General features: G+C 38.4%; 1 protein-coding gene across 1 annotated transcript in view; it reads right to left on the bottom strand.

Annotated features, from left to right (window-relative positions):
- Efcab5 (EF-hand calcium binding domain 5) overlaps window positions 1-25,012 on the bottom strand; it is a 100,196-nt gene that overhangs the window by 39,851 nt on the left and 35,333 nt on the right. Inside the window, exons 7-9 of the mRNA XM_013016297.1 lie at window positions 23,446-23,516; window positions 10,328-10,483; window positions 3,627-3,726 (exon numbers count right to left, since the gene is read on the bottom strand). Of these exons, the coding sequence (XP_012871751.1) occupies window positions 3,627-3,726; window positions 10,328-10,483; window positions 23,446-23,516 (327 nt within the window). The remainder of the gene's footprint in view (window positions 1-3,626; window positions 3,727-10,327; window positions 10,484-23,445; window positions 23,517-25,012) is intronic.

Below are 25,012 nucleotides of genomic sequence, written 5' to 3'. Positions count from 1 at the left end.
AAGAGTCTCATAGACTGGCTTTGAACTGCTATCCTCAGATCCCAGCCTCCTGAGTAGCTAGGATTTACAGCCATTAGCCACCAGTGCCTGGCTAACAATGGATCTTATAGTATAGAATCAAAGCTATCAAATTAATGTAAAGAAAAGCATTGAAGACACTTATTATAATATTAAATCTATTACTTTGAATAAACATCAATTACTTTTTTCTGTGACATCATAAAAAGCAAAAATACTCTCACAAATATTTTTTAAATGCTTGCTATTATAAATTAACAGTTTTGGAAATAATATAATTCTTCTTTTGCTAGTTGGTGTGCTGTTTAGACTGCCAATGCAAATAATTTGTCCTCTATCTTTGTGGTCCACTCACAATAGACATGGATAGAGGTAGAGAAAGGGATTCATTTTATCATCTCAAATAATTTTCATTTTTTTTTTTGGGTCCGGTCGTGGGGCCTGAACTCTGGGCCAGGGCAGTGTTCCTCAGCTCTTCAGCTCAAGGCTAGTGCTCTACCACTTGAGCCACAGCGCCACTTCTGGCTTTTTTCTTTTTTGCTTATGTGGTGCTGAGGAATCGAACCCAGGGCCTCAGGCATGCAAGACAAGCGCTCTACCACTGAGCCACCTTCCCAGCCCCTCAAATAATTTTCAATATCAGCCCAGAGGCTTCTCAATGGATGAATGGACAAGAAAATGTGATATATATATATATACATATATATATATACACACACACATATATACACATATGTATACATATACACATATATATATATATAATATTCATATAATGGAATTTTACTCATCCATTAGAAAGAATGCTATTGTACCATTTGTAAGGAAATGGAGAGATTCAGAAAAAATTATATTAAGTGAAGTAAGCCAGACCTGGAAAAATAAAGGTTGTATGGTTTCCTTCATTTGTGGGAGCTAGAATGTGCCTATTAATCTATAAGTAAACACATTGGGTGGTTTGCAAGTGGCTACAAATGAATCAACTCAAGTATAAGAGAATCTTTAAAGAGCTCAAATAGTATAATTATTTAGAAAGATTAAGTAAAAGCCCAACAAAATAAGTACCAGGAAATGGGTCCTTGCAAAAAGAGGTGGGGTGAAGAGGAGAGGGGTAGATAAATGAAGTGGGGAAGGGAGGGAGAATACAGTCAAGAATTCATTGTATATACCACAAAATTAAGAAAAATAATGGAAGGGGTGGGAGTGAAAATGTTGAAAGGATGGCACAGGTCAAGATGCATTAAATACATAAACAACTTTGTTAAATGGCAAAAAAGTTCAATACACAGCCTACAAAATTAAGAAGAGTGAGGGAAAGGATGGGTTGGGTAAAAATGTTGAGAGGAGCCACATTGATCAAGACACACTATATTCATAAACTGCTTTGTTGAATGGCAACTCCTTTGTACAACTACTTAAAGATAAAATTAAAGATAAAATAAATAGAATAAAAACAACTCTTTATCAATGTCAATATTTCAGTGGGACTATATTGTTTCCAGTATTTGCTTTCCTTGTCTTCTTTTCCCCTCTGTTCCTTTTTAGTTTTCAATTCTTCTCTTCCACACTTTAGGTGGGAGACAAGGATCAGAATTCTAGGGAAAGGCTCAGTGGTAAATCATGTTCTTAGTACATTCAAGGCCTTAAGTTCAACTTCCAGTACAAGAAGGAAAAATCAGGGGAAGCAACGAAGGAAAAAGTGATGGAAAGAAGAGGAGAGAAAAAGGAATAAAAAGAGGGAGGGCAGGAAGGAAGGAGAGAGAGAAGGAGGGAGAGAGGAAGGGAATGAAGGAAGAAGGGAAGGAGAAAGGAAGATGAATTGGATAGTACTCACCTGAATCCTACTGTTAAAACATGGTGTTGTGGTGGTACTTGCCTATATTTCCCACACTCAAGCTGAGGCAGGAGAATAATCTGATGCCAGCCAAGCTATATAGAGAGAGCCTGTCTGAAAAAAGCCCCAAACAAGCAAGCAAACACACACCTTACAATGTCTAGGGCTACAGAGAATGGGATTCATGCCATGAAACTGTCTCCCTCCTTTTCAAAACAAGCAGTGATTAAGCTATAAGATTGTGAAATCCACAATTTTAATGATTATTCCATCTATACTACACATAGAAGTATCATGATTTGTAAAACCTAGCCACTTAAAATATAAACAAAACCTGTAATACCATTTATTTTGGTAGGAATATAAAAAGAATATTTTCTCATATAATAAAGATAAACAAGTAAAGATGATTGGGTTAAGGATATATATATATATATTTTTTTTTTTTTTGGGTCCAGTCGTGGGGCCTGAACTCTGGGCCTGGGTGCTGTCCCTCAGCTCTTCAGCTCAAGGCCAGCGCTCTACCACTAGAGCCACAGCACCACTTCTGGCTTTTTTCTTTTTGCTAATGTGGTGCTGAGGAATCGAACCCAGGGCCTCAGGCATGCAAGGCAAGCGCTCTACCACTGAGCCACCTTCCCAGCCCTATTTTTCTTAGAAATCTTAGAATTATAACTTCAGCATTGAAAATGTAATAACCATTATCAACTTAATTTCCAAAACATTCAAATTATCATTAAAGCTTGTCTTCATTTATGTGAATATAAAATTGGGTCCAGCTGAGTTCTGATATGATGATTTTGAGTACTACACTATGATGAAAATATATCTCAGGGGGCTGGGAAGGTGGCTCAGTGGTAGAGTGCTTACCTTACATGCAGGAGGTCCTGGGTTCGATTCCCCAGCACCACATAAATAAAAAGAAAAAAAGCCGGAAGTGGCACTGTGGCTCAAATGGTAGAGTGCTAGTCTTGAGTAAAAGAAGCTCAGGGACAGTGCCCAGGCCCTGAGTTCTATCCCTAGGACTGGCAATATCTATCTATCTATCTATCTATCTATCTATCTATCTATCTATCTATCTATCTATCTATCTATCTATCAGCTGAGTTCAAGGTTTCAAGTCTGTTATCCTAGCTACTTGGGAGACAGATATTGGGAGATCATGGTTCAAGGCCAGCCCAAGCAAAAAAAATGTCTATCTCAACTGATGTCTGAACATAGTAGCAGCACAGGCCTGTCATCTCAGCTCTAATGGCTGGATATAGTGGCATGTACCTGCCATCCTAGTTATACAAGGAAGCACAAATAGGAAGAATAGAGTTCAGGCTGACCCTATCTTAAAAAAAAGCAATTCAGAAAGGGTTAGTAGTCCAGGTGGAAAAGCACCTGCCTAGCAAGTATAAAGCTCTGAGTTCAAGCCCCAATAATTATATCTACATACCTATATATTATATATATATACCTATATATTATATCTATATCTGCATATGTGTATATATAGACATAGAGAGACATATATAAATGTATAAATTAATATATGTGTATACGTACATATATAGACATAAATGTATATATAAACATACATAGATGTATGTGGATATATCATGATATAAAATACATTTTGTAGAAGAACAAATAGATACAGCTATAGCTACTATAACTTAAGAGAGATATTATGTGAAGGAATCCCATGGGGGTAGAAAGACTTCATGTTACTTTAATGTACTGGTGACACTTTGGCTTGAGTATGCTCATCTCCATGAGTGGTACTTACATTGTCTGGGGTTTCGGAGTAAGCCTCTAAATGATTGTGGACTTTGATCATAAAATAATTCCAGCAAAGCCAAAGTCCTCTGTCGATCCAAACTCCCCGTCTAAGAAAAAAGGTTGCAATGAGTGGTTATGGAGATTTAAGATTTCTATGTAGGGCTGGGAATGTGGCTTAGTGGTAGAGTGCTGGTCTAGCATGCATGAAGCCCTGGGTTCAATTCCTTAGTACCACATAAAAAATAAAGAAATTAAATTAAAAGGGAAAAAATTTAAGAAATTTGTATGTAGCCAGGTGTGGTGGCTTACACTGGTAGTCCTAGCTACTTGGGATAGGAGGATCACAGTTTGAGGCTAGCCTGGACAATAAATGTTAGCAAGACTTTATTTCAAATGACATGTTAGGTATGTTACCATAATTCCAGCTCTTAGGGAGGCACTGGTAGGATAGCAGTCTGAGGCTGGCCCAAGGCAGAAGTGTGAAACTCTAGCTAAAAATAGAAAGGGTATGTGGTACAAGTGGTAGAGCACTTGCTTAGCAAGTTTGAAGCCCTGAATTCAAATCAGAGTACTGCAAAAAAAAAAAAAAGTAAAGTGAAGCATCCATTACTACTTCCACCAGCGCCACAGTCATCATCCTGTAAATAAAAGCTCCAGCAACAAATTCAGGAAAGCTGGATCTTGCCTTTATGCTTGTAAATCAGAATAGTTATTCATTTATCTGATTTAAAAAATTCATATTAACTAATTAATTACTTAGGGCTGGTACTGGGGCTTAAACTCAGGGCCTGGTTGCTGTCCTTTAGCTTTTTCACTCAAAGCTGGTACTCTACCATTTGAGCCACAGCTCCACTTCTGGACTTTTGGTGGTTAATTAGAGATTAGCGTCTCACAGACTGGCTGTGACAGGCTGGCTTTGAACCATGCTTCTCAGATCTCAGCCTTCTGAGTAGCTAAGATTCCAGGCATAAGCTACCAGCACGCAGCTTCCATCTGAATTTTAAAAATCTGAATATTGTTCTTTTTTAAAAGTAACAATGACACATAGATAGAAAAGCACACTAATCCTGTGTATGAATTAAAAGAATGTAAACACACATAGAGCTGTTTCTCAAAGGAGAACTGAAACTTTAGAGTGCAGGGCTTTGCTCCAGAACTCAACTGTGTACTGTGATTCCACTGCACCTTCCTGCAGCATTCCAAGTTACCCCAAATTTCCTACAATTTTCTGGGAAACAAGGTACAAGGCAAAGAAGAGATGTTGCACTGCAGCCTAGAAAAGCCTAGAAAAGCTTCCCTTGCTGTGAAACTCACTCTGGCAGCTGATGGCTCAGTTAATGCAGCAGAGGCAACTCCCAGATGTGCTGTTAACTGCAAAGAACAGCACATACAAATGTGATAGGGCTGTTTCTAAATGTCAAAGGCACCAAATTAGCTATCAGTCCTTTTGTATAGTGATAAGACATAGTGCTATCCTTGAAACCACTGGACTGCTAAACTATTTTATGAAGGCAGTATTTACATCCCAGATCTTATGCCCTACTCCCTGTCACATAAGCATTTTACCAAGTCGTCCAGTGTTACTTCCGGCTCATTAAGTGCAATCACCATGATGGACATCACAAGACAGTGAACCTATATGATATTCTGTAATATATTAACACAATCAAGGCCTTGGGATCCTAGATTATATTAGAGAAGAAGAAAACTGCCTTAGCCCAAAAGCAAGGCAGTGAAAGTAAACTGCTGTTTCTGACAGATAAAATCAAACTTCTGTTGGTCCTTGTAAACTGTTCCAGAGAAAATAGTACTTGCTAGACCAATAATTGTGAATGAAAGGCTATGCCAAGCTGGTCTAAATAAGGATTCCACACCTGGAATAGCAGATGTGAACAGTCACAGTAATCTATAAATATTCTTCAAGAACAGCAACAACAACAAAAAGAACTATCTGCTTTCATATAAACATAATGGGATAGCTTCCTCTATATCTTTTACATATTTTCATATCTAGTGTCTAAGGGATTGTTTCTTAACCTGCTTATTTATTTATTTTATCCATTCTGGCAAATATGGAAAATTTAGAAATTTCTTTTTTTTGGGTCTGGTCATGGGGCCTGAACTCTGGGCCTGGGCACTGTCCCTCAGCTCTTCAGCTCAAGGCTAGCACTCTACCACTTGAGCCACAGCGCCACTTCTGGCTTTTTTTTTTTTCCTGCTTATGTTGTGCTGAGGAACTGAGCCCAGGGCCTCAAGCATGTAAGCCAAGCACTCTACCACTGAGCCACCTTCCCAGCCCCAAATTTAGAAATTTCTACTGGCCTTTTCTACCTTAATAGTCTTCAATGCCCCAGTATGGAGAATAAGTGTAAAGATTCTGCTAATTGTTAAGTGTGTCTATTCTAATGAAATATTCAGGAACCAAGATAGTCATAGCTAAATCCAAGAGATTAACCTTCGACCAAAAATAGCATTTATCACCTGAGAGCCACATATCCTAACATTAACCAGTAGTCCCGTGGTGTGTTTTGGGATTCCAGAGGTTCATATTAACTTGAGCCAGTGCCTTGTAGTTCCTGCAAGTTTGGTAAATGTTCCTTTCTTTGATACTTAGTGTAGAAAATGTCTGCATCCCATCCTTCAAACAAAAAGCTCTGAATGAGAATTGGGTGGTTCTCCCTCAACTCGTGTTTTTGGCTCCATAATTATTGCTTTTCTGTAAACAGACCCAGTGGTAATTTAGTAGGCATTCTAATACCTAAGGACACCATGACCTCCAAGAAAATCCATCTATGTCAACACACTCAGATGGTCAGTTTAATCCCCACTGTTCATTATGGTTATCCTAATTATATACTCAGGGAATTAGGGAAACCACCATAGTATGAGCACTACACAAAGTGGATCCTATTAAAATGTAACCATGGGTCTTGGGGATTGGGTCCAAAAGCTATTTATACATAGTATTTATGAGCACTAAATCTGACTAGCAGACCTTGTCTTTGGCAAGTTACTGTCATGTATCTTCTGTCACTCTGGAATGTAATTGTTTGCCTTGAAATCAGAGTTCACCTCAATGTCAATATCTTCCACCATCAATTACTATTTATTTTTCAGCAATGTTGATGTTCCTTTATTAACTTATTGAGTATTTCTCAAGGGAGTATCATTTGGGCTCTCTTGGGAAACATGGAAGAAGTGCATATGAGCAATCAGCATTAACAATCTATGATTTCATTTTTATGGTATTCCAAGAACTTTCTGGCACCTTAACCTAATTGAACATAGGGTATCTTTGAGTCAAAGTTTCATTTAATCTACCAAAGTGTTAAAATATTTTAAGATATTCAAAATATTATTGCCAAATAAATCTACTGAGCATAACCATATTGAAAATTTGGGGAAATTCAATGTTATATCCATGTATCTTAGTTTCTTACTACAAGCAATTCCTATATACATTCCCTCAGGATTCTGTTGCTATGAATTAGCAAAAATTTGCCATTTTCTTAGAGGACAGGAATCATCTCTCAAGATGGACTTGGAACTAGTATTTTTAGTGTGTACTGAGATCAAACTCCAGTCTGAGTTCTCAAGGCAATAAACCTATAAGTGGGTCCTGAGCAAAATAGGCGTCTCCTTGGAAGCCACTTGCCTCTTATAGAATTGCTGGGAAAGAAGAGATAATATTCTCAAATAGGAGAGTAGGGATTTTGTTTCTGTTGCCTAAGAAATCTTAGGAAGCTGAGACTTCAGCTTCCTCTGGGTCCACCCAAATGCAGCCATTCCAAATCTGAGGATCCCTCTATTTTCTAAGCAGCGTTCTGATTTTCATACAAGAAACTTGGCAAGTCTATAAATTCAATTTACATTTTAATTCAGTCATTTTACATTTTTGTGGCTGCGCTTTCATCCAAATCTGCCCTGAAGCTGTAAGAAATAAAGATTGCTTTATAAGAATAATGGAAACTTTCTGGTGTTCTGACTTCAATTTGAACTAAGAGTTTAAGGTCCTAGAACCTTATGCATGCTCAGCACCTGCTTTATGGCTGAGCTACACCCTTAGGTGTGAGCTTATTTTTTTACTTTCTATAATCCTTCTAATGCAGCTAGAGGAAGTCCAGAAATCCATAGGTCTAGGGGCCATCCCTGTTATAACTATGGTTGAATGCAGCCTCCATTCTGTCTTTTAAAGCTTTTCCTTCAATAAGCACTTCATCCCAAGCAACCATCAGTGATAATTTAGAAAAATCTTTTCATTGAGAAGTAACAAATATACAATAGGGTATGTAAATCCTAAGTAATTTTGTCTCAATGAAAAATGTTTGTGTAGACAGCACTCACTTAAAGGTACAGAACATACTTTATCACTTCCAGAAGTTATCTTCATGGGCTCCTCTTAGTCAATGATTTTCACAATGATAATTATTCTGATAGTTATCACTGCATATTATTTATGTCTTAAATATCGTGTAAATGAAATCACGCAGTATATGTGTCTTTTGTGTCCATTTTGTTGAACATCATGTATACCATTCATATTTCACTAGACTGTAATTCATTTTCATTGATATGTAGCACTAGTACATATAACAATTTATTTTACACTTTATTCATTTGATTGTTGATAGGCAGTTATGCTGTTTTAGTTGTTGTTTGCTTGTTTTGGTCAAAGGGCTTGAATTCTGGGCCTAGGTGCTGTCCCTCAGCTCTTCAGCTCAAGGCAAGCACTGTACCACTTGAGCCACAGCACCACTTCCAATTTTCTGGTGGTTAATTGGAGATAAGAGTCTCACAAACTTTCCTGCCTAGGTTAGCTTTGAACTGTGATCCTCAGATCTCAGCCTCCTGAGTTGCTAGAATTACAGGCATGCACCACTGGAGCCCAGCTAATCTAGATGTTTTGAAAGATGGTAAAGCTCCTAGGTTCAGGAGTGGTATGGGGCTGAGTATGATTGGACTACATGTTATGCAACTATGAAATGTCATAATGAAATCTGATGTTTTTGTACTATAAGTTAAAATAGGCAATAAAGAAATAAAATGAACAGATCTTTAGTGTGTTTGTGTGTTTGCTTTAGGGTTTTTCTGGTTTGGTTTTTTGCTTTGGGTGTTTTTTGTTTGTTTGGTTTGTTGTTTTAGTTTGATTTGAACTCAAGAGATTGTTCTTGCTAGCCAGAACTCTAGTTCTGAGCTCCAGTCTTATTTTACTTTATTTTATTTTATTTGAGATAAAATCTTACTTCTTTCATGGGCACACCTGAACTTCAGTCCTGCTTTGTGTTTCCCATAGTCAGAATGACAGGTGCATGCCACCAAATCCAGCTTCTTTCTGTTGAAATAGTCTTTTACACTTTCTGCTCAGGCTATCCCCAAACCCAGTTTTCCTGTTAGGATCACAAGTGAGCCACTAGTGTCCAGCTGTCTTTTCATTTTTCTTTTCTTTTTTTTTTTTTGGATCCGGTCATGGGGCCTGAACTCTGGGCCTGGGTGCTGTCCCTCAGCTCTTCAGCTCAAGGCTAGCGCTCTACCACTTGAGCCACAGCACCACTTCCGGTTTTTTTCTTTTTGCTTATGTGGTGCTGAGGAGTCAAACCCAGGGCCTCAGACATGCAAGGCAAGCGCTCTACCACTGAGCCATCTTCCCAGCCCTGTCTTTTCATTTTTCTTAATCATATGTTTCAAAGAGCACAATCCCTTAATTTGGTGATATCTATTTTATCAGATTTTCTTTCAAGGTTTATGTTTTCTAGAAGTTTGTGATCTCTTTCAAGTTTATTTTTGTGTATGGTTGAGGTAAGGCCTAATGTTTAATGTTCCCCCATCCCATTTGGATAGCCAGTTTACCTAGTACCATTTGTTGAATAAGCTTTCCTTTCCTCATTGAAGTATTTTTTGTTGAAAATCAACTGCAAAAAGTATATACACTCGTATTCACGCATATATATAACCATGTATGTACATATACATACATATGATGTTGACTATGTGTTTATGTTTCTTTTTTCACATTCAGTGTCAAGAAGATCAGTTTCAAACTTGTCAATGACCCACAACATATATTTCGATCATTATGACTAAACTCCAGCTCCATTTAGTATCCTGTATTTTCTCCTGCACTTTACCTATTCTGAAATCTTTCCCAGAACATGAGGGTACAAATAAATATAACAAATATATTTCAGTAAAATCTATATCTATTTTTGCAAGTCTGTTTGATGTCCTGGTCCATGTGTTCTCCTCAACCTCATTCTTAGAAAGACTTTTTTACATAAGTTTTCAACATAATAAAAATGATAGACCTTTAATTCCTAGATGCTTTTTTCTGCAGGCAGCCACTAGCAAAAGAGAAAAAGACAAAAACAGTCTAACAATTGGGAAGACATATGTTGAGAAATAATCAATCCTGAAATGTAGTACCACTCAAAGTAGAATCTGCTAGTATGTAAGGAGAGAGATCCAAATGCTGAGGATAGCATCTAGAAAATTTTATAGCAATTGGAGAAATTAACTGATAAGAAACCAAATTTGCATCTGATAATTTTAAAATATAATTTGTATATATTCCCACCACTACTAATCCATTTTCACTTATTATCAATCTATGATAAACTGGAAATTTAAAATACTATCATGAACAACAATCATCTAAAAACTGGTTCTTGGCCACAAACTGTTAGAAGCAGTACTTTAAGGATTTAAACTCACCTTCCCATGGTCACAATACAAGAAGAGTTCAACAAACATCTGTCTCCTCATGTCAGTTTTTATGACCTCTCGAAATTCATCTGCATAATGGCAAAGGTGCTTAAGGAGTTCCTCAAATGCTTCACTTTTCAAGTCTGCAGTGTGTGGAGAAATGAACTGCAGAAATAATAGCAAAAACAACAAAAAAGAGCAAATGATTATTTATTTATTTCTGTCTGTCCTGGGGCTTGAACTTATGGCCTGGGCACTGTCACTGAGCCTCTTTGTGCTCAAGGCTAGTGCTCTACCATGTGAGCCACAGTGCCATTTCTGGCTTTTTCTGAGTAGTTTATTGTAGATAAGAGTCTCATGAACATTTCTGCCCAGACTGTCTTCGAATCATAATCCTCTGATCTCAGCCTCCTGAGTAGTTAGGACTACAGGCATGAGCCATCAGTACCCAGCTCAAATGATGATTTTAAACCATGTTATTCATTTGTTTTTTTTTCCTCCCAAGGATTCAGTCCATGTACATGAATGACACTGGCAGCAAAATGTTTCAATGCCATTTGGTTACTACTTAAAGGCTATGGTGCAGAGAGAGAGAAAGATGTGACACCAGTGGGACTAGATATTTTTGGAGCAATCTCTTGCTGGGTTAACATCAGAACTAGGTAGGGCAGACTTTCACAATATGAATTAGCAGTGGTCCTAAAGTGAATTGTTGCCTGTAAATCAGTAATTCTAAAAATTGAATCAAGTTTTCCTGTAGTATATAACGTAAAAAGTAGGTATGGTCCAAGATTGATTATGTTTAATTATTGAAGTATGAAGAATGAAGATCCTGGGTGTTTGTTGGTCTTTTGATATTTAAAATATCCTCTGTGTGTGTGTGTGTGTGTGTGTGTGTGTGTGTGTGTGTGTGTGTGTTAAAGTATAAAGACTGAAGGTGCCTGTGCTTTCAAGCCATTACTCTCCATCTCTTTTGGCTTTCAGTCTCCTTGCAGGGGGATCCTCAGACTAGAAAGCAAATATATCCATTGGTTTGGTAGTGTTGATGTGGGGCTTATGCTCTTTTTCACTCTCACCACTAATGTGTAGTAGCTATTTTCCCTAAGCCTTATCATCCATGTATATTTCTGAGTGGTGTGTATATATGTGTGTGTGTGTGTTAGAGAGAGAGAGACAGACAGAGACAGAGACAGAGAGACAAGAGAGACAGAGAGAGACAAGAGAGAGAGAGAAAGAGTGAGAGAATGAGAACTGGGGCTTGAACTCAGGGCTGTGGTGTTGTCCCTTAAATTTTTCACTCAAGGCTAGTATTCTACCACTTGAGCCACAGCTCCACTTCTAACTTTTTCATGGTTAGTTGGAGGTAAGAGTCTCGTGGAAAACATGAGCTGGCTTCAAATCAGAATCCTCAAATCTTAGTCTCATAAGTGGCATTAGCCACAAGCATTAGCTATACAGGCATTAGCCACTGGTGCCAATTTTACCAGTTTGAAAAGTTGGACACATTGCATTCTTGATCTGCTACTCATTTTGGGAGCTGGAATACATAATGCTAGCACAGAGCTGGCCGATGGATATGGCATGCCCTCATTTCCATAGCTGTATATGATTACACCTAACTCAAGCAAGAACATTCAAATTTTCTTCATCAGAAATCCAGAAATAGGATTCAGAAATGGCAAGTTGATCTCTGAATGGAGCTGGGCTTGTGAATGTCAAGGGTAAGAAGTACAACTGTATCTTCAATTTGGCCTGCAAATTAAATTGGTATAAGATAGACTAACAGGAGAAAAGCATAAAACTCTAATGTATCTTTTATGTAACATGATAATGAAGGTAATGAAGACCTTAAGAAGTAGAAAATTGTATATGCTTTTATATTCAGTTGAACAAGATGAGGCTATTATGGAAAAGTTACTAATCTATGTGGGGAGGCTAAAAGGAAGGCAGATTTTTTTTCTTTTGTTGGTCATGGGGCTTTAACTCTGAGCCTGGGTGCTGTCCCTCACTCAGCTCTTCAGCTCAAGGTGAGCACTTTACCACTTGAGCCACAGCGCTACCTTGGGTTTTCTAGTGACTAACTGGAGATAAGAGTCTCAAGGACTTTCCTGCCCAGGCTGGCTTTGAACAGTGATCTTCAGATCTCAGCCTCCTGAGTAACTAGGATTACAGGCGTGAGCCACAGGTGCCCAGCTAGAAATGATTTTAACAATGTGTCTTTGCACAGAATTCTCTCAGCTCAGAATTCCTCATTGATAAATGCTTTTCCCTTTTCCTATGTAGGGCAAGCATCTCTCAGGTGGGAGTTTCTGTTTTCTATTTTGAAGAAGAATTAGGATATATCTCTTGTATCTTCTGTTTTTCAAGTAATCCTAATGCCAAGTATAGTGTAGTTTGGGATGGCATATTCTGTCACCCTTCAAATGTAAATTTAACAGTTGTTGGGTGGTCAGGTTCCTCCAGAATGCAGAGGAATCTGTCAGGGGAGAAGGGAGAGGAGAAAGAAGAGAAAGAGAGAGAGAGAAAGGGAGAGAGAGAAAAGAGAGAGAGAGAGACAGAGTTGATGTTTTCCAAGTTCCTGTTCTATGCTCTTCCTTCTCTCCTTCCTCCTTCCCTTTTCTCTCTTTCTTTTATCTTTCTCTTTTTTTTAAGGTGGGATCTTGCTATGTTGCCCAGGATGATCTTTGAATTTGTACTCCATCTACTTCAACTTCCCAGATGCTAAGATTATAAATGTGTACTACCATACCTGACTAATAATTTATTTTTAATGAAGCATATTTGGGGTATATTTTATTGACATACGATTCTTGAGATTGATAGTTCATGTCCTCATTAATGTCATCTAGGCACATTGAGAATGGATTATTTAACAGATAGGTTAGGCTTACAGCCATGTAAATGAGTCATTCACCATTATTGAATTGGTTTCCAGATCAAAAGAACAAAATTTACTGCATAGCTAAAGAGTTTTTCTATATATTTGATTCCCTTGGCCACCTAAATCACCCAGTTGCTATTTATTTATTTCACTGGGGTTTGAACTCAGGGCCCCATGCTTGCTAGGCAGGTGTTCTATCATGTGAGTCACATGCCTCAGCCTTGTCCTTGTTCTTGATGGATCAATGAGCACAAATACATTCTTATCTATTAATTGCGGAAGTAGTGTGGTGGAAGTGGTTAAGAAGTGTCACAACTGGTCTGGGAAGGTGGCTCAGTGGTAGAGCGCTTGCCTTGCATGCATGAGGCCCTGGGTTCGATTCCTCAGCACCACATAAACAAAAAGAAAAAAAAAGAAGTGTCACAATTATGATTCTGTGTATGTATAGAGCCTGGATATTTCATATGATAAGTTCTTGTCTACTATTGAAGTAGTTAATAAATTGGCCAGAAAAGTTTTCATTGCAGAATACAATAGTCCTAGCTTGGTGGTTCACACCTATAATTCCATCTACTTCAGAGGTAGAAGTGGGAGGATTATGGGTTCAAGGCCAGAACAGGTAAATTTAGCAAGCCCAGATTTCAAAAAGTAACACAACTTGGCAGGACAGGCTCAAATGATAGAGCATGTGCACACAAGGCCCTGGATTCAATCTTCAGTACTGAAAACAACAACAAAATAGTCCTAAGCTGACATATATCTTTTTCTTTTTTTTTTTTTTGGTCGGTTGTGGGGCTTGAACTCTGGGCTTGGGCGCTGTCCCTGTGCTCTTCAGCTCAAGCGAGCGAGCGCTCTACCACTGGAGCCACAGCACCACTTCCTGACATATATCTTTAGACAAAAACAAAAATGAGATCAGTGACTATCAGTGATTCCTTGGACTAACAGTATAAGCATCATTTGAGAACTTGTTCGAAATGCAAATTTTTGAGACCTTTTCCAACTTAAGGAATCCAAAACTATGGGGTTAGGTGCCAAGAATTTGTTTTTCAATTAGCCTTTTAAGTATTTGCTGAAGTTCTAGAACCATTGAATGATGATATGAGGTTCCTGGTCCTAGTCTAGTATCTCAAGATTCCTTTTGATCTTAAAGATGGTTTGCTTGAGTAGTGGGTTTTTTTCTAATTTACTCACCTAGGAGAATTATTGATTAATTAGCATTTTCTGGAAATCTTTGGCTCAATGCTTAAAGAGAAAATGATTCATACCGATACCAAAACTATAGGAATTTTCTGGTGTGAAAATGAATCAAATTTGGTTAAAAACATTTTCTAAGGGTCTTCTTTATGGATTTATAACTTAATGGGTTTTCTGAATGAATATGTTGTAATTGCTCTCTAGGTGTGGGTTATTGTGGCATAAGCCTACCAACAACAATTATAAATTAAATTCCAAATAAAACCATTACTGGTTTACAAGTCTCAGAAAAAAATAGAAGAAAAGTAAAAGCACATGTGTTTTCATACCCTCCCAATCGGTGCTACTTTGTTACGTCAATCCTAGCAAAGTAATACAGGAATGAGGACTTACTAGTAAGTCAATGCCTTGATGTATATGTTTCTTACAGTTGAAGACCACCTAGGAAGAGGTATATCAGTTTGGAGAATAGTTTACCCTTTCCTTACCATGTCTCTAATACAGAATTCTCTCTCTTCTCCCCAAAGTCTCCATATATTTTCATAATATTGTTACCTCTGACCAACCCCAAAGCTATACAGTCTCCTCTTTTCTGTTCTTTCCTGCCACAGCTTCAAGCACAGGGAAAAAAATGAACTCAACCAAACAAATTAAAAAAATACAAGACACAGAGGAACTAGACACGGAGTAAAAAGCTATTCAAGGGTCTGGGAAGGTGGCTCAGTGGTAGAGTGCTTGCTTTGCATGCATGAGGCTCTGGGTTCGACTCCTCAGTACCACAAAGCAGAAAAAGCTGGAAGTGGTGCTGTGGCTCAAGTTGTAGAGAGCTAGCCTTGAGCTGAAGAGCTGAGGGACAGCGCCCAGGCCCAGAGTTCAGGCCCTACAACCGACAAAAACAAACAACAACAACAACAAAAAAAACAAGACGATTCAGCCTGGATTTAGTAGAACATATTAAAGATACTAATATTTAAGTACAGTTTGTAAAGCATTTTTCTTTAAAACTTAAACTTGGAGCCATATCAATTTGAAGGCCTTATATTGAATGACTGATATAAATCTCATAAACCAGGTGCTGGTGTTTTACATCTAGAAGCCTAGCTACTGAGAAGTTGAGATTTAAGGGTTGTGGTTTAAAGCTAGGCTAAAGCAGAAAAATCTGAGAGACCCTTGACTCCAATTAATCATCAAAAAGCTAGAAGTAGAGGTGTGGTCAAGTGGTAGAGAAAGTTCAAGCCCAAATACTGATATAAAAATAAATTAATTAATAAAAAAGTCCCATAAGGAACTGATCACCTCAAAATGGCCCACCAGTGAGCAAGAATAAAATGGGTCACAAAGAAGAGAATGAAGGCAAATAGAGGTATGGCTCAAATGTTATAGTGCCAGTTGAGCAAGCAAGCCAAGCAAACCTGAGGCCTTGAGTTTAAACTCTGATATCCCCTATCATGCAGACATATTCTTTTAGTCTTTCACAATTACATGCATTTTAACATGCCGTGCCTCTGGATTTCTGGAAGGTCCGTCTCCCTTGTCTACATCTGTTCAGCTGCTTGAGATTCAACGCTATGGTATTTGACACATCATGGCTCACTTACTCTATTGATATTCTTTGGACAAGCTGGTATCTTCTAGTTTAACCTTCTCTACAAACACCTCACCCCTGTATACCCAATGCTTGTCACATGCCTTTTAAAAAAATGTTATATCCAGCCAACTTGGAGTCCAACAAAGTTCAGTTTGCATTCATTCTAAGTCCTATGGTTGCAAAGTCAGTCTTAGGCCTGTTCTGGAGGATGAGAGTCAGTACAATATCTATCACATGAAAGATGAAGTAACATTATCTTTTTTTTTTTCTGGTACTAAGAACTGAACCCAGGTCAAGTTCTAGGCAAGTGATCTGCCATGAGCTACATCCCTAGCCATGAACTTCCATTATCTGGAGATGTCTCCTCATAGGACCACACTACATATTTATGTTGAAGCAGGAGAAGCCTAATCTACTTCTGACACCTAAGAATAGTACATACGTAACACACAACTTGAAGATGAAAGAACAAAAACCATTTTAAGATTAACAATTAGAGCCACACATTGGTGGCTCATGCCTGTAATCCTAGCTACTCAAAAGGCTGAGATCTGAGTATCATGGGTTAAAGCCAGCCCAGGCAGGAAAGTCTATGACTCTTTTTTTTTTTTTTTGTCGGTTGTGGGGCTTGAACTCAGGGCCTACGCACTGTCCCTGAACCTCTTTGTGCTCAAGGCTAGTGCACTACCACTTGAGCTATAGAGGTACTTCTAGCTTTTTCTGTTTATGTGATACTGAGGAATCCAACCCAGGGTTTCATGCATGCTAGGCAAGCACTCTACCACTAAGCAACATTCCCAGCCTTATGAGACTCTTTTTTTTTGGGGGGGGGGTCCGGACCTGGGGCCTGAACTCTGGGCCTGGGCACTGTCCCTCAGCTCTTTGAGCCACAACACCACTTCCGGCTTTTTTCTTTTTGCTTATGTGGTGCTGAGGAATCGAACCCAGGGCCTCAGGCATGCAAGGCATGCGCTCTACCACTGAGCCGCCTTCCCAGCCCCCCTTATGAGACTCTTATCTTCAATAAACCACTCAAAAACCAGAAGTGGTGCTGTGGCTCAAAGTGGTAGAGCACTAACCTTGAACAAAAGAGCTCAGAGACAGTGCCCCAGGCCCTGAGTTCAAGCTCCATGACCAACAAAACAAAATAATAATAATTATAATACACCAGATTTTATTTTTTGTGTGTGTGTGGACTGGTACAGGGGCTTGAACTTGGGCTTAGGCATTGTCCCTGAGCTCATTTGCTCAAGGATAGCACTCTACCACTTGAACTACAGCCCCACTTTGGCACTTTGGGCTTTTTTGCATGTATGGTAATAGGAAATAAGAGTCTTATGGAGTTTTTCTGTGCAAAGGAAAATAACTAAAGAGAAATTTGTGCTCACACATTTCTTGTAACAGCACTAGTCATAATAGTGATATGGAATCAACCTAGGTTTCCATCTACTGATGAACAGAGAAAGGAAATGGGATGTATATACACTGTGGAATACTGCTAATTAATCTTAGGAAGGAAATTCTGTCATTTGCAACAACACAGATGATCTTGTGAGGTGTTAGGCTAAGTAAAATGAGCCAGGCACAGAAAGACAAATACCACACAATTTTGCTCATCTGTGGAATCTTAAAAAAGTAGAACTCATGGAAATAGAGAGTAAAATGGTGGTTACCAAGGGCTGGGGTGGGGTTATGAGTAGGAATAGCATTAGGAAATGTTGGACAAAGGCAACAAAGTCTCAGAGGACAGGGGAAATAAGTTTTGAGATCTATTGCACATTAGAGTGACTATAGTTAATAATGCATTATCTATTTCAAACTTGCTAAAAATATATTGCAAATGTCTCGCCACAAAAAGTAAGTGAGGTGACAGATCTGCTAATTGGTTTGATTTAATATTTCTACATTTATACATATCAAAATATCACATTGGACTCCATAAATAATGCAAATATGATTCATCAATTAAAAATAATATTTTGCACACACCAGTAATCCTAGCAGTTTGAGAAACAGAGATCAGGAAGACCTTGATACCAAGCCAGTTATTGAGATCTTCTCTTAATCAGTAGGCTGAGTATAGTGGTTCACACCTGTAATCCTAGTTATAGGAGGCATAGGTAGGACAATTATGCTTTGAGGTCATCCTTGGACAAAAAGCAAGAGACACTATTTGAAATATAACTATAAGCAAAAAGGGGTGCGAGAGTGGCTCAAGAGGTAGAATGCTTTGCTAGCAAGTTCAAGGCCTTGAGTTCAAACCTGAATACTGCGAATAATAATAATAATTGTAATAATAATAATATGACAGGAGTAGTAGATAAGCTAAATAAAGTAGCTAAACCATAGAAGAGCAAAAGTGAAAACAAGGAATTAAAGACTGATTTTAAAACAGACACAATGGCTCACATCTATAATCTCTAGCTACTTGGGAGGCAGAGATAAGAATTGTGTCTTGAGGTCAGCTTAGGCAAAAGGGAAACACTTCAAAAAATAGCAAAAACAGGCTGGGAAGGTGGCTTAGTGGTGGAGTGCTTGCCTTCATGCATGAGGCTCTAGGTTCAATTCCTTAGCACCACATAAACAGAAAAAGACGGAAGTGGTGCTATGGCTCAAGTGGTAGAGCATTAGCCTTGATCTAAAGAGCTGAGGGACGGTGCCCAGGCCCAGAGTTCAAGCCCCACGACTGACAAAAAACAATAGCAAAAACATCTGGGTGCCTTTAATCCTAGCTATTTAGGAGGCTGAGATCTGAGGATCAAGGTTCAAAACCAGCCTAGGCAGAAAGTCTGTGAGACTCTTTTCTTCAACTAACCACCAGAAAACCAGAAGTGGAACTATGGCTCAAAGTGGTAGAATGCTAGTCCTGAGCAAAAGAGCTCAATGACACTGCCCAAACCCCGAGTTCAAGCCCTACTACCACCAAAAAAAATATTGCTGTGGATATGGCTCAAGTGATACCTGACTGTCTAGTTCAGACCTACTATTGAAAATAAAAAAGATTGATTTTAGAATTTCTCTATTTAGAATTTCTTGCCATGAGTCAGGATTATTCTAGAAAAATAGGGATGGCTTAATATTAGGAATTTTTTATGTAACCTGTTATATAATCATTATTATCTTAGAGATAAAACATGGCATTTGAAAATATTAAAAATCAATTTTTGGCTTAAAAATGGACAAACACAGAGGGAAACTTAATTTTCATCATAAAACAACAGCTAATCAAATACTTATTGTATAAATGACCAAATAAATGTATGGAATAGAAGAAAGTACAAACTTCAGACTATTTGTTCCAGAGACACTTTCTAATTCCTCTGCTCTTATTCTAGCATCAGGAGTCAGAAGAGTGATTAGAAAAGGCAATGTAAAGCCTTTAAACTGCATGTTCAAAGTGAAAACAGGGTGGTCTCAGATGGCTTAGGAACAAAGTCAAGAGAACATCCAAACCACATTTGAATAAACAGAAATTAGGGCAGAACTATCCAAACACAAAGAATAAGAAAAGAAATAATATAGGATTAGCCAGGTGCTGGTGGCTGATACCTGTAATCCTAGCTAATCAGGCAGCTGAGATCTGAAGAGTACGGTTCAAAGCCAGCCCACGCATGAAAGACCGTGAGACTCTTATCTGCAATTAACCACCAGAAAACCAGAAGTGGTGCTGCGGCTCAAATGGTAGAATGCTAGCCTTGAGCTGAATTGCTGAGGGGCAGCACCCTGGCCCAGAGTTCAAGTCCCACAACCGACAAAAGAAAAGAAGAGAAGAGAAAAGAAATAACATAGGATTATGATCACTGTCCATAACATATGCAGGAAGAAAAATAAAGAGCAAATGATACGAGTCCAGCACTGGTGGCTCAAACCTGTATTTTAGCTCTAGAGATGGGCTCAAATGGTAGAGTACCAGTCTAGCATGTGCAAGGCCCCTAGTTCAAGACCTGTACCTGCAAAAAAATAAGAATAAAATAAAATCAAGTCAATCTAGAAGACAATTTAAAAAAAAGTTTCTTGTAGTTGCTTTAAGCTACAACACAATTTAGTAGAAACACACATTCACTATAACATTAGAACTCAAAGCTATTTATGCCATAGAATGAAAGGAAAACTGCCACTAGGCTAATCTGGGTTCCAAGGTAGATCTGTAACTTTATAGTTTCATGACCTTGAGACCTTCCTAGGTCTCATTTGCAAGATGAGGATAATAATAACTGAATTGTAGTGAGGAGTAAACAAGAAAACACATGCAACATTCTTAATACAGCTTATAGAACATGAAAAATTTGTTTAAAATGTGAGCTATCCTCATTACATGAAGAAAAGTATAACAATTTGAACAATATTATAAATTGGTGGTAGAATTATGGACTAAAATTTTTTCTTCTTTATACTTTGTATCTTTAATTTTCTGTAGAGAGCCTATGTTATTTTCTTATTGAGATATAATCCATTATTGTAAAATTCATGTATTTCTTTTGTAAGTAAACAAAGAGCTGGGTATTAGTGGCTCATTCTAGCTACATGGGAGGCGAAGAATGTTGGGACTGAGGTTTAAGGCCAGCCTAGGCAGAAAAAAAAAAACGAGACTTTTTTCAACAAAGAGCTGGACCCCCTAGCATGTATCTGTATATCCTAGTTACCAGGAAGCCTAACATAGGTAGATCAAACCCAGAGACATAGGCAAGGGCAGGAAAGGCAACCTTATCTCAAAAGTAATGAGCAAAAAGCCGGGCGCCGGTTGCTCATGCCTGTAATCCTAGCTACTCAGATCTGAGGATCATAGCCAGCCTGGGCAGGAAAGCCTGTGAGACTCTTATCTCCAATAAACCACCAGGAAACCAGAAGTGACACTGTGGCTCAAGTGGCAGGGCACTAGCTTTGAGCTGAAGAGCTGAGGGACAGCGCCCTGGCCCGGAGTTCAAGCCCCATGACTGACCAAAAAAAAAAAGTAATGAGCAAAATTCACAGATGGAAGCATAGCTCAGCAGTAAGATTGCCTGCTAGGCAAGACAGAGTCTCTGAGTTCAAAACCTGGTACCACCAAAAGAAAAGAAAAAAAAAGGAAAAATTTCTACATTGCCCTCTGTCGAAAACTAGTATAAGACATATAGCCCCAAGATGACCAAGAATCAGTGTTTGACAAAGAAATGTAAGTTATGTCTACAACCATATTAAAGTTACAAAGCCTTGACTTTTGCTGAACTGCCATATTTGTTCCTCTGTATGTTTTTCTTTGTGTAGTTTATCTTGTTTTATTTGTGGGATTTTAATTGATGGAGGTGAATGAATGATGACATGGAGAGACTAATTCTATCAAAGATAGAATTACTCATCATTTCTAAGAGAAAGGAGCATATCATGCCATTCAGAGCCAAAGGGGAAGAAAGCATCAGGTTTGGATTAGGAGGAAGGAATGAAAGGAAAGTCAAAGCAAGGTAGGGTAAATGGAACTTAGGAATGGCTAGCTTGAATCATTCTGGCAGACTTTAGAGGCCCAGCAGCGATCCCTGGATGTTTAGTCCGAGGCCCTGGGTTTATATAAGTCAGAAGAAACTTTGGCTAGCTGTGTGAGAATCAGCAAGGAGGTGGATCATGAAATGGTTCTAGGACACAGGGAAGGAATAAACAAGTTTGGCCCTGTGACTAATGGATGTGAAACAGACAAAGGCAGAATCTAAGAAAACATGTTAGAACATAACTGAGGTAGACTTTGCCAAATTCTTATCTATACCAAATCATTCCAATAAAGGGTTCCAGAAATTCTTCACATAGAACTTGGAAAGTCGTGTATATAGCACACAGTCTTCACCTTCAGCAGAGCAAAAATGTGAGAGGAGAAAGAGAAGGTTGTCTTGACTCTATGACTCATTAGAGAAAAACCTGAGGAAATAGGATGAAACATAAAAAATACAAAACCAGGAAACAGAAGAATTAGAATTCTGGTATCATTAAGTTGCTGCTTTGGGTCTGGGAATGTGACTTAGTGGCAGAGTGCTTGCCTAGCATGCATGAAGCCCTGGATTCAATTTCTCAGTACCACATAAATAGAAAAAGCTGGAAGTAGCACCATGACTCAAGTGCTAGAGCTCTAGCCTTGAGCACAGAGAAGCCCAGAGACAGAGCCCAGGCCCTGAGTTCAAGCCCTAGGATTGGCAAAAAAAAAAAAAAAAATAATAATAAATTGCTGCTTTCACTTACATATTCCATTATAGTAGATTCATGCTGTCTGAGATGTAATGTTATGTAAAGTTTAGAACAAAGCTACCTGATATAAATTCTTTAGTTCTAATTATGAGACCCTGAGCAGGATGTTCAGCCTTTCTGAACCTCAGAGGAGGATTGTACTATTTGTAAGGCTGAGATTGGGATTATAGTTCAAGGCTAACCTAGTCAAGAACTCAGTTCAACCAAAAGGCTGGTGGTATGTTCCTATTATCCCAGCTATTCAGGAAGGCTATAGGTAGAAGGACCCCCTGGGACCTAGGTTTTCCCTGAGTGGAATTGTGGAGACCTAAAGTAAAAAGGGCTGGAGACATAGCTCAAGTGGCAGAGCTTGCATAGCAAGTAGAACGCCCCAAAGTTTAAAGAAAAGCATTAGCCAAGTGTAATAGCTCACACCAATAATTCCAGTTTCTTAGGAGTCAGAGATTGAGAGATTTCTGTTCAAGGGTAGTTTCAGGGGGGAAAAATATGAGTCTCTAACTGAAAAATAACTTAAAAGTAAAAAGGGCTGGAGGTAGAGGACTCATGCATAGGCCCTAAATTCAAACCCCATTACCACACACACACACAGAAAGTTTAAGAAAGAAAAGTAAAGGATAAAGATTGCTGAGAGGACTGCTAAAGTTCATATAGGGATAGCTTAGAACAGTGCCTCACCCATAGGAAATACTTAGTAATTTTATATCTCACTATTATTTGTACAAACAGATTTCATTGACTATAAAATGCTGCTTTTTCTTCATCTTACCAGAAGGTGTCAGTGGAAGATTTTCACATTTTCATATTGTGAGTGTTACTAAGAAAAAACTTATGCCTTTGGTTATAACATGTAACCTAATTTCAGAAGGGTTAAATTTTAAGTGTGTATCTTAGAACTGATAAAATACATTTTATGCTTTCATTTACTTTATTTTGTTTTTTTGTTTTTTTTTGGATCTGGTCGTGGGGCCTGAACTCTGGGCCTGGGCACTGTCCCTCAGCTCTTCAGCTCAAGGATAGTGCTCTACCACTTGAGCCATAGCGCCACTTCCGGCTTTTTTCTTTTTGCTATGTGGTGCTGAGGAATCGAACCCAGGGCCTCAGGCATGCAAGGCAAGTGCTCTACCACTGAGCCACCTTCCCAGCCCCGCTTTCATTTACTTTAATTCTAAGTTGATATATGTGGGACATCCACCAGAAGAGAGATGAAATTAGCAAAATAATTTGATTAAAATATTAAATAATGTAATTTCTTACTTCTATAAATTCCAACTTGCTCAATCCTTGTTCCATTGAGTTGCTAATAGTCAGTTCTTTGCATTGTGATTCTAATTTTGGAACAAAAGTTATTTGCTAGTTAGTTTCGTTATAATACATTCATATTTCATATTTATAGTATAGTACTTAAACACAAAATTACTCCTTAACTAATGTCTATCATCTTATAGTAAATGACATATAGTTGGGTAATATTCCAATAATTGGAAAGGATTTTTTCTAGCTTTTATTTAACCAAGAAATTCAAAATACTAAAAGATGAACCTAAAATTTTAATATCTAGATTGGGATAAATAAGAAACAAACACAATAGTATGAAATATTAAGATAAACATCTGCATAGGTTTTATTGTAGTATTTATGCAAGCAGATCCTAAATCAAAACCCTTCTCAAGCTTACATTTTAAAAACTTTCTTTGGTCTTCAGTAATTTCAAAAATTAGTAATATAAGCCAGGCACTTATAATCCTATCTAAAAAAAACCTTCTACTAAGGTTCACAATTGAAAACCAACCTGGGGGGAAAAAAAACTCCTTGAGATTCCATCTCCAAATAAGTAGCAAAAAGACATAGCTCAAGTGGTAGAGCCAGCCAAATGAGCTAGACTACCAAAAAATTAACTAATCATATGTCAATATCTTCTTTTGTGCTGCGGCTGGAGCTTGAACTTAGGGTCTGGGTGCTATCTTTGAGCTTCATTTGCTCAAGGTTAGTGTTCTACTGCCTGAGCCAAAAATCCACTTCTGGTTTTACTGGTGCTTAATTGGAGATAAGTCTCACAGACTTTCCTTCCCCAGGCTGCTTGCAAGCTATTATCCCCAGATCTCAGCCTCCTAACTAGCAAGGATGACAGCTGTGAGTCACCAGCACCCAGCTTATGCCTTTTATTTTAAAAATGAATCTTCCTATGCATTTCCAGGTGTTTGTCCACAGACCCCCCAGATCTTTAGTTTCTCCAGATACAAAGATGATCATCATTTTGATCTGCAGCTTGTTTTCGTCCCTCATTTTTTTCCCTTTACAAATAGAATCTGGAACTCAGAGGGAAGTTTGGGAATGACAAGACCTACAGTATGGATTTGAGGAAGAAAAGTTAGGAAGTGTGAATTCAGTGTCAAATGATATGAGAGCCAAAACCCAGGAAAACAATATTTAAGATGTAAGCAAAAGAAAAACTAAGAAATAAAAATGCTAAGAGATGAGCAAAGATAAAAAATAAAAATAAGGGCTGGGAAGGTGACTCAGTGGTAGAACGCTTGCCTTGCATGCATGAGGCCCTGGGTTCGATTCCTCAGCACCACATAAGCAGAAAAAGCCGGAAGTGATGCTATGGCTCAAGTGGTAGCGTGCTAGTCTTGAGCTGAAGAGCTGAGGGACAGCACCCAGGCCCAGAGTTCATTCCCCACGACCGGACCCCCCCCAAAAAAAAATAAAAATAAGGGGGGGGGGAGATGGGAAGGAATAGTAAGGAAACAAAGGAGGAGGCAACAATGCTTGATAAGAAATGTACTCATTACCTTGCTCATGTAATTGTAACCCCTCTGTA

The sequence above is a fragment of the Dipodomys ordii genome, unplaced genomic scaffold, assembly GCF_000151885.1.
Source record: "Dipodomys ordii isolate 6190 unplaced genomic scaffold, Dord_2.0 Scaffold31, whole genome shotgun sequence".
Classification (NCBI taxonomy): Eukaryota; Metazoa; Chordata; class Mammalia; order Rodentia; family Heteromyidae; genus Dipodomys; species Dipodomys ordii.
This window is presented reverse-complemented; position numbering and strand designations above follow the sequence as displayed.